Below are 9296 nucleotides of genomic sequence, written 5' to 3'. Positions count from 1 at the left end.
ATCATCATATATTCAAATATGAAGAATTCACAGTTATATACACACCTGAAATAAATATGTGTACATTAATTCATAAATACCCATATATTATAGTTTGTAAGTAAAACTCAAGGAAAATAAACACATTTTCCCTCCCCAATCTCTGTATTAAGACCCTAACTGGGGAAAACTAGAAGAAAATCAGATTTTGAAGGCATAGAAGATATGGGCTTCAACCAGCCCAAACTTTTATATCAATAACAATAATAATAACTAGCATTAATTGTTATTAATTAGTTTGTTGAGGGCATAAGTGCATTAACTCCTCTCAGTTTCATTAGAGATACATACATTACCATGCCCACTCTAGTACTTTAACCTTAGTACTTAGTAGCAAGGATGTCAGCAGTTAACCTGGTGTAGAAAGATTCATATTAATGGGAGGGAATAGTCCTATTCCAAGATAATGACTGGACTTGGACATTTCAGTTGGGAGGAAAAAGAAGTGAAGTGGGAGCCCGCAGGTTCTGCTTCCAACTTGGCCATTTTCATATGTGTGATGAGTGACATCACTAAGCTTCATTTTATTCTTCTACAACACTGGAATAATGCCACCTAACAGAATTATCATAAGATGTAAACAAAATAATGGCCAGTTAATGTGCACGTAAATGATAAAATACTATCTACAAATACATGTTCAAATTATCATCATCTCTGCATTTGCTGGCAAAACTTTACCTAGAGTTATTTTGCTGATGAATACCAATGCCAAACTCATTCTGCTTAGACGGATCATTCTGGAAGTGGAATCAAATGCAATTTAGAAACTATTTACGGTTATATAAATTCAGTAAAGAGACTCTGCATTTAAAATGTGTTTTCTTTTTGACGTTCAGTAATGCTCATCATTTTCCTATTATAAAAAACATATTTAGTTGGAGACTCTTTCCTACATGCTATTTGAAGACTCTCTATGTAAACTTGATCTAGCGCAGTAGCTAATCTGAATCATCTGAATAAGCCACAAGTTATGGACTGCAGAGGCCGCTGAATGAGTGCCAGTTGCCCACCAGTTAAAACATCAAAGTCAAACAAATCACAACACTCAGAAGAAAAATGTATTTCTCATATTGATTTTTCTTACTCATATGATGTTCAATAAATCACACCACTGGTTTTTGCTAACATCAGTCTTATTCTTCTAGAATACAACACCAAGTTTAATAACCACTTTTGTTCAACATGGAAGATGAAAGTCAATTCTTATTGCTCAAGGCAGACTGCATAGTCAAAACAAAAGAAACATCAGAGAAAGGGAAAATGGAGAAAGATGCATTAGATATTAATCTCATACTCACTGGAAAAACAGAAAAATCTTTATCTATTTCTCCTTTCAGAGTTTAAAAGGCTATGAATTTTCTTTGCCCTACCCACTCTATAATTCAGCTCTCTTTATCCAACGCCCTTCTTTTTTACCTTATTTCAGCCATGAAAAGTCTCTCAAGTATTGTCAGTATCAAATAAAAAACATGTCTCTTCTTGACCTTATTTTATATGCACCTCTTGATCTCTTATTTCCTTTCATAAAAATTCTTCGACATTCACAGTTACACTAGATTCTAAAGATAACATACCCTTATCAGCTTTACTTTTCTAATAATAACCTGCCTCTCAGATCTGAAATTCTACTTATGTTTTGTGCCTCTCTTATAATTTTCTCCAAAATAAAATCTCTAGGAACATCAATGGCTCTTCTTAGAGATAAGTCTATTATAAACTCATTGATCATTTATTTGATCTTTCAAAAAAGTCATTTTTGAAATCCCATGAACCTAGACTTAAGCAAATGGGCTAATATATGTGAAATGCTTGGAACATTACTTGGCACACAGAAGTGTGAAATAGTGTTAGCTGCAATTATTATTATTATTAACACTTCTTGTTACTTTCCCTGTTTCCCCCCACACATACTCCTTTATTCCCAACCTAACTACCTTTAAAATTTCACTCTACCGGCCTGCTATAGGCTTATGGATAAGCAAGTAAGTAAGTCAGTCATAATTATTGGTCTCAAGAGTTAAGAGTTCTCTAGGGAAAAAAATACCAGTGAATAATTATATTGCAATACCAACAAGTGCCTATTAACCATAACTAGAAAGTGATACATTGGAAGTACTGTCAAATAGAAGCGGGAACACTGAGCTTTGTGAGAGAGCAGAACTATGACCAACAGGTTGGAGTTATAAGGAGGCAGACTTTGGCTCAACAAGAGGAAGACATTTCTAATCATCAGGCTGCCCACCTGTAGAGCCAGCTGCCTTGGAAATCAGTGACAACTGTAGTAATCAGAAGACTATCTGCCAAAGATATTGTGAAAATTAAAGATACCCTCATCAACATTCTTGAACAATGTACTGATAGCAGAATAATAATGGATGAAAATGTTCTTTAAGGTCATATTTCTATGTGTGCGTGCACAGGCACCCAACACCACAATTAGAGAAGACAGTAGATCCTACATGTAGCTACAGAGACGGTAAAAATGAGGCAAGCTAAGTTACCTGGGCTGCAGTGAGGAAACCCATACTTGTTCAATCAGTACACTTGTGAATGGAAAAGTCAGAGCCCAAATCCAAACATCTGACACAAAGATACTTTTACCACATCTCTTTTACAGTGAAACATTGAATGTATACGTGGGCTGTGAATAAAGTGACCATATAATTTCTTGTCCAAATTTGAACACTTGAGAATAAAAAGGGGCATTACATTAATAATTATACCAGGACATATGATCACTCCAGCTATCAATGGGTAGTTACGCTGAAAAAAATGTAAGCTAGAGATTGCCTGAGGTAGAAATAGTAGCCAAGATCTTGGGTAGAGTTCTCAGAGTGAAATCAAAAGTAAAAATTATTACATCAGTGGTTCTCAACCTGGGATGATGTTGGTCCCCAGGGAACACTTGGCATGTCTGAAGACCTTTTCACTTGTCACAATTTAGGGGGAGGGTTGCTAATAGTATCCAGTGGGTAAAGAGAAGGGATGCTGGGAAAAACCCCACAATGCACAAGATTGCCTCCCACAACAAAGTTACTCAGCCCAAACTGTTAAGGAGTGTGGAGGTAGAGAAAATCTGTATTAAAAATTAAAAGGTTTGGCTGCTTAAACATATGAAACATCTGCACTTCAACCTCCCCCACTCCCCAAACTGCCGAAAATATTCAAACCTTACATTACAAAGAGGTAATAATCCAATCTATATACAACAAGAACTCTGGACAAAGGCAAACACTCAATAGCAAAATGGACAAAATTTACTGCCAAACACAAATGACCAATAAACATTAAAAAATTCCCCCAAACAAAAAAATTACCTCCTCAGTAATCAAAACAACTTGATTGAAAAGGACATATCTAATGTCTCCTATAAACCTGGTGTAGATTTTCAAATACACAATGTTGGTGATGAGTTTCATATACTGCCAAATGGAAGTATAAGTTGATTTGAAAACAAACAAACAAACAAACAAATAAAAGGCCTTCTGAGAAGAAAAACATCATATCTTTATAATTACAATTTTTTATTTGAAAACTACACATCTTTTAACACAACCACACAATTTTGGGAATCTATTGAAAGAAATAGTTAAGGAAATGTTCATCGATTTAGCCACAGGAATTTCAGCTTAGCATTGGTTATTTTGAGCAAAAGACTGGAAATCTCTAAGATGTCAAATAAGGAGAAATTGATTAAACAAATCATGGTAAATCTATAAACAACTCTTAAAAATCATGTTAGAGTAAATACTGACATAGAAGGATGTTCATGATATACTACGTATATGAAAAAAATACGACTATATATTATATAAATCATTTATGTGAGAAGTTAATATATATGTAAAGATGCATATGTATGTGCAAAAAAAGTCTATAATAATATAAATCAAAATGTTAAAAAGTGGATCGTTGGGTGGTGGAATACAAGTGCTACGAGGACAAGGAATTTTGTTCTCTAACACACAACAACAGTATCTGGCATAGGGAAAAATAAAATAAAAGTTGTTATTGTTATTTTGCTTATCTATATTTACTCACTGATATGCAATGAAAAAATTATTTGCATAATAAATTTTTTAAATGTTGCTTTCAAAAAGAATAATTCAACAGCAAAACTAAATGTTACAAATAATAGAAATAGAAATGCCATCTACTTCACATGGCCATAAGGTTTAAATAATTTATGTAAATATGTTTTATAAACTCTAAAGCACTGTATGAATGTTAGAAATTAATTATTTTGTTAAGATCATACATTCCAAAGTTAAACCAGCTTCATATACACTTTGTTTGGTAGCCTTCCTCTCAGGAATTTCACTTCCAGTATTTTGTCTTTTAAAAATAATTAGAGATTGGTGCAATGTCACTAGTAGAAGCAAAAAGTTATACAAATAGAGAATTGGTTAAGAAAGTTGTGGGCACATCCATAAAATGGAATAGTATGTCACCATTAAAATTTATCCCGTAGAAATGTATTTATCAACATATACTCTTAACCTCTATTAAAAAATTCATATATATGTAACATGAGTAAAATAATTCCCCAATACAGCTTATTATAGCATCTATTATTTTAAATACTTAAAATAATTATGATAATTCTTATCTTTTTCAATTTCTTAATTCATTCTACTTAAATCTATTCAGCTTTTCACTTTTAGTTACTTATTTCTCAAGATCTGATCAGTTAAAACCATCTATAATATTTTATCTTTCAGTTGCTAAATTAAAAACATTTCGTAGATTGCTTTCATCTTCTGAAGGCATACCAGCTTTAAAGCCACACTGATTTCAAATGAAGCGTGTGTATATTTTACAAAACATATATGTAATTCCTTTCTACATTTTAATGTTACTGGTTTCTTATATACATCTCTTTATGCACTAGTCACTACTTCATAAATCAGAAGCTGAATTTCATTTTCTCCCCTTAAAACAAATGTAAGAATAGTTTTCCAAAGCTTTATTTTTCATACTTTCACAGAGAGATCATAGAAGTAGGGTAAAAAGAAGAACCACTCAGAACTAAATTAATAACAGCTAAAAGAAAGTATTAAAAAAACATGAACTGTTATTTGAATCCTTTTATAAACATGGACAGTAGGAAAATTTTTTCCCACAGAGCTCTATTAGAAGCCAAAGAACTTTTAAACATACCAACCACCTATACAATTCTTTTAAGTTGAACACCAGCTCTTTAAAAAAAGCAGTAAGCTCTTCCTTTTCACCCGGACTATTTCTTTATCTACTATTCAAAAACTCAGTTAAACCCTTGTTGCCTAGTGCTCTTTGTTCTGCTTATACTAATTAAAAGCACTAATGAAAATAGCATCGAATTAATTTAATTCTATGTGACTGCATTCCAACATTAGAACTAAAATATTTCCAACATGTTATTTATAAAACATTATAATTTGGGAAGCTGATCAATATCATAACAACAATGGAATTGTACAATGATGAGAGTCATTAAGATTTTTAAAGCACTGTGATGCTTCCAAATGAAATTAAAAGCCCCAGACAAGTAGAAGGAAGCAATATGATGAATATGAGAAGGTGAAGCAATTATTCATGTGTCCAAGAAGCAGCAACTAAGGGTCACTCCCACCACTGAAGAGGCCTGTGGGGGATGAGTGACGTGTGGAGGAGGAATATGAAAGCATTCTAAAGGAAGAACAGGGGAAGCGTGTAACTGAGATGCAGAACAGGGATGGAAAACCAACCCGAGCAGGAATTATTAACAGAAGAGGCAGACGTTGAAATTTGTCAGTACTAGAAAGAATCCCATCATGTAGTCTGTGGCTTCCTCCAGGAGTAGTTTTAAAATCAATAGATCCTAATTCACTCCCTATAGTAAATAAGCTTCCTACAGACTACAAAATAAAATGGCCATCTAAACTCACAGTCCTTTTAAAGTTTCTAAAACCTTGGTCTATGCTCAGTTTCCGCAAATTTCTGTCTAAATGTAAATTATTCCATTTTTTTCCCCTCCAGATACCGTCATGCTACAACTGACATGTTTTTTTCTCCATGATAAATTCTTGAACCACCATTTTTAGGGCAGGGGGTGAGGGTAGGGGGTAGAAGCTTAAACTCAAGGTGGCTCTGTATTACGTTTTGTAATATTTTGGGATTTATGCTGAACCATTTCATGCTTATAAGTTTGTTGCCGTTATTGTTTTGTTTTTTTAGAACCCCTCCACTTTTATTTTAAATTTTTTATTTAAATAGATATAATTTAAATAGGAGACAGCAGTTAGTACTCAAGGGTAAATACAACTCTTCAATTTAAAAAGAGCCTGAAAATTAGAATGAATTCCTGGCTGAATCTTATGACCTAAATTTGTAACTAAGTAAAGGTAATAATTTTAAATTTTTTTTTTTTTTTTGAAAAATAGACCCAAAATAGCCATCTGAATCTATTTTGCTTATATTGCTTTTCATTCAAATTTTCATTAAAAACATGTTCATTGTGAAACCAAAATTATTCTCTTAGCCAAGAAATGTGGGAGGGTAGCAAAAGGAAGGAGCAACTTGGAAGAGATGGCGTCGTGGGTTATAGGAGTGGATAATACTTTTGGTAAAGAAGGAGGGTTATTTGAACCTCACTAAAAGACTTTTGACATTAAAAATAATAACAAAAAATAAACCTTATTTGAAATAGATTGATACTTCTCCAAGTAGCTGGTAATACATTGTAAAAAGTACAGTGACTTCAGGTATTATCAAACTAAAATTCCCGTATTTTGTGGACTACCAACTGATACACCAACTCAGCCAAGCTGTTTTTCTGCTGGTAACTTGAATTCCTGTTTTAAAACTATGCCAATTCCTCTTGGGTGTTCTGGTGATATAAACAACTTTCCCTAAGTTTTAGCCAAGACTTTTTCACTATAGTATCTTATGAAAAAGCCACAACGTTGGGGCACACCACAATGACCAGGCAGGGGAAAAAAACTATTTTAGAGAATTATTTTGATGTTTAAAATAATAGGGAAGAAAAGATGTATTAAAAATAATATACCAATTAGTTTTTTGATATATTCCGATTCCATATACCAAGTTTACTAAATAGTGAATTACTAATTTTTTTAAAGCTAGATATATTTGTTTAAAATATTTTGTATAGCAGAGATCTGTTGTATAGCAGAGATCTGAAATGCAAAGAAATCTGACCAAAGAAGAGCACATAATAATAAGCTCAGGGGAATGTATCTGAAATGAGTAAGAGTAGAAAATCTGACAGCTCTAAAATACTTCCAAACTGAAGATGTCCTGGTCATCTGAAGCAGATACACTATTGCTCTTTCACCTGAACATATTTGAAAACTATTCACCTCGCAAGAAAAGACAAATCGGTTATGTAACCCAGAGACCTCTATAACATATAGGGTGTTACAAATTCACAGCACTTCTTCGTGTATATATATGATTTTGAAAGGTTTTTTTAAAATGTGATCATATACAATCTAGGAAAAAGTAATGCCATAATCTAGCTGAAAGGTGACAAACTGACCTGATTGATGGAGTTGGCAGCACAGGATGCAAGGCCTGTTCCAGCAAAAGTAAGCAGGAAACAGGACCAGTCAAAAGACCCTGGAGCCAATGCAAATCCAGCTGAAGTAGTACTGACAACTAGAGCTGCAATACAGAAACAAAGCAGATGTCTTGTTACCAACACAGATTCCGGACTGTAAATGCCAAAAACAACCCATCTTCCATATAAACCAGCTGATTATATTAATAACACAAACTACAGGCTAATCTTTCATTAAAAATTTTTTTTAAAATTTATGTTCATTATAGAAAAATGCTCATTTTCCTTTAATTCCATTATACTCAAGAGAAAAAGAAAAGATAGTTCTTTCAGATTCAATCATTCACTTATTCATTCAATAAACATTTATTGAATACCTACTTCACAATCGGCACTATGCTGGGTATTATGCATTATATGGAATAAAGGTATATAAGGTCTCATTCTTGCTCTCAGGAAATTTGACAGGGAGATGAAAGACATACATTAATAACTATAAAACACAAGGTAGTAAATAATAAGGGTCCTAATTCTATGGCAAGCTCCAAGCAACCTGAGTAGAGGGATTCTCCATAAAGGAAGATGGTCCCAAGGGCAAGAAGATGATTAGAGGATGACTAGAGGGAGACGATAATCCTACAGCCATCAACAGGAACAAAAAGAAGAGGCAAGGTGCAGAAGCAACACTATGCAAATCAAGCATCCACTATGACTGCTCCTTTTCTTTAGGCCCTGGTACTTCTTTCCTGAGGGCTCTATAGAAGCTGACAGGCCAGAAAGCGTCTAAGAGTGGTACTGATACATGGCTATAAAATTGAAAAAATGATCACCATTAGTGGGCTCATCAGGGAAGCCTTCAAAAAGATGGCATTTAAGTTGGACTTTCAGGAGGGGATGTAGGAAAGGAGGAGAATAGTGGGGTGGGAGTCTATGGCCATGCCACCCTGAACAAGCCCGATCCCGTCTAATCTCGGAAGTCAAGCAGGGTCAGGCCTGGTTAGTAGTTGAATGGGAGACCACTTAAGAAGACCAGGTGCCGTTAGGCGTAAAAAAATAAAAAATAAAATAAGGAAAAAAAAGAATAGCAGGGTGGGCAACATTACAGGTGGCTGGGTAATTCCAAGAACAGGCATAGGGGCAAGAAAGACCAATGTCAAGAGTCTAAAGTATCATGACTTCTGCCTAGATTTTCAAACCAAACATCTAGGAAGCATTTTTGAGTGTCTCCTTTCTTACCCTTCTCTACATCCCATCTATTGCAATGTACTGTCTGTCTTTCCTCCACAATGCATTTTAAATTATCTTTGTTGCCACAGACTAGTCCAATGGTTCACAATCAGGGATGGTTCTGCCATCAGGAGACATCTGGCAATGCCTGAAGACACACTGGTTGTCACAACTGGAGGAGGTGGATACTGCTGTCCTCTAGTGGGTAGAAGCCAGGGATGCTTCTAAACATCCTATGGTACATAGGACAGCCTCCCAAAACAAAGACTTTTCTGACCCAAAATGTCAATAGTGCTGCAGTTGAGAAACATGTTATCTAGTCCAAGCTATTATCTTGCCTAGATAATTGCAGGGGACTCGTTCCTAACTGGTGTTCTTGCTTTCACCTTGCTCCTCTCCTGAAATGACATTTTAAAAGTATACACAGATCATATCACTTTGCTTAAAAATCTCTTGATACTATACCTGGAATAAAATGCAAACTCTT

General features: G+C 34.4%; 1 protein-coding gene and 1 pseudogene across 2 annotated transcripts in view; one reads left to right on the top strand and one right to left on the bottom strand.

Annotated features, from left to right (window-relative positions):
* LOC102889718 (protoheme IX farnesyltransferase, mitochondrial) overlaps window positions 1–9296 on the bottom strand; it is a 119342-nt gene that overhangs the window by 79895 nt on the left and 30151 nt on the right. For both annotated transcript variants that reach the window (XM_025044350.1, XM_025044351.1), the window contains exon 4: window positions 7562–7686. In XM_025044350.1, coding sequence (XP_024900118.1) covers window positions 7562–7686 — 125 coding nt within the window. The remainder of the gene's footprint in view (window positions 1–7561; window positions 7687–9296) is intronic.
* Window positions 8510–8627, top strand: LOC112477088 (annotated as a pseudogene).

This window comes from Pteropus alecto, unplaced genomic scaffold (genome assembly GCF_000325575.1).
Source record: "Pteropus alecto unplaced genomic scaffold, ASM32557v1 scaffold52, whole genome shotgun sequence".
Classification (NCBI taxonomy): domain Eukaryota; kingdom Metazoa; phylum Chordata; class Mammalia; order Chiroptera; family Pteropodidae; genus Pteropus; species Pteropus alecto.
This window is presented reverse-complemented; position numbering and strand designations above follow the sequence as displayed.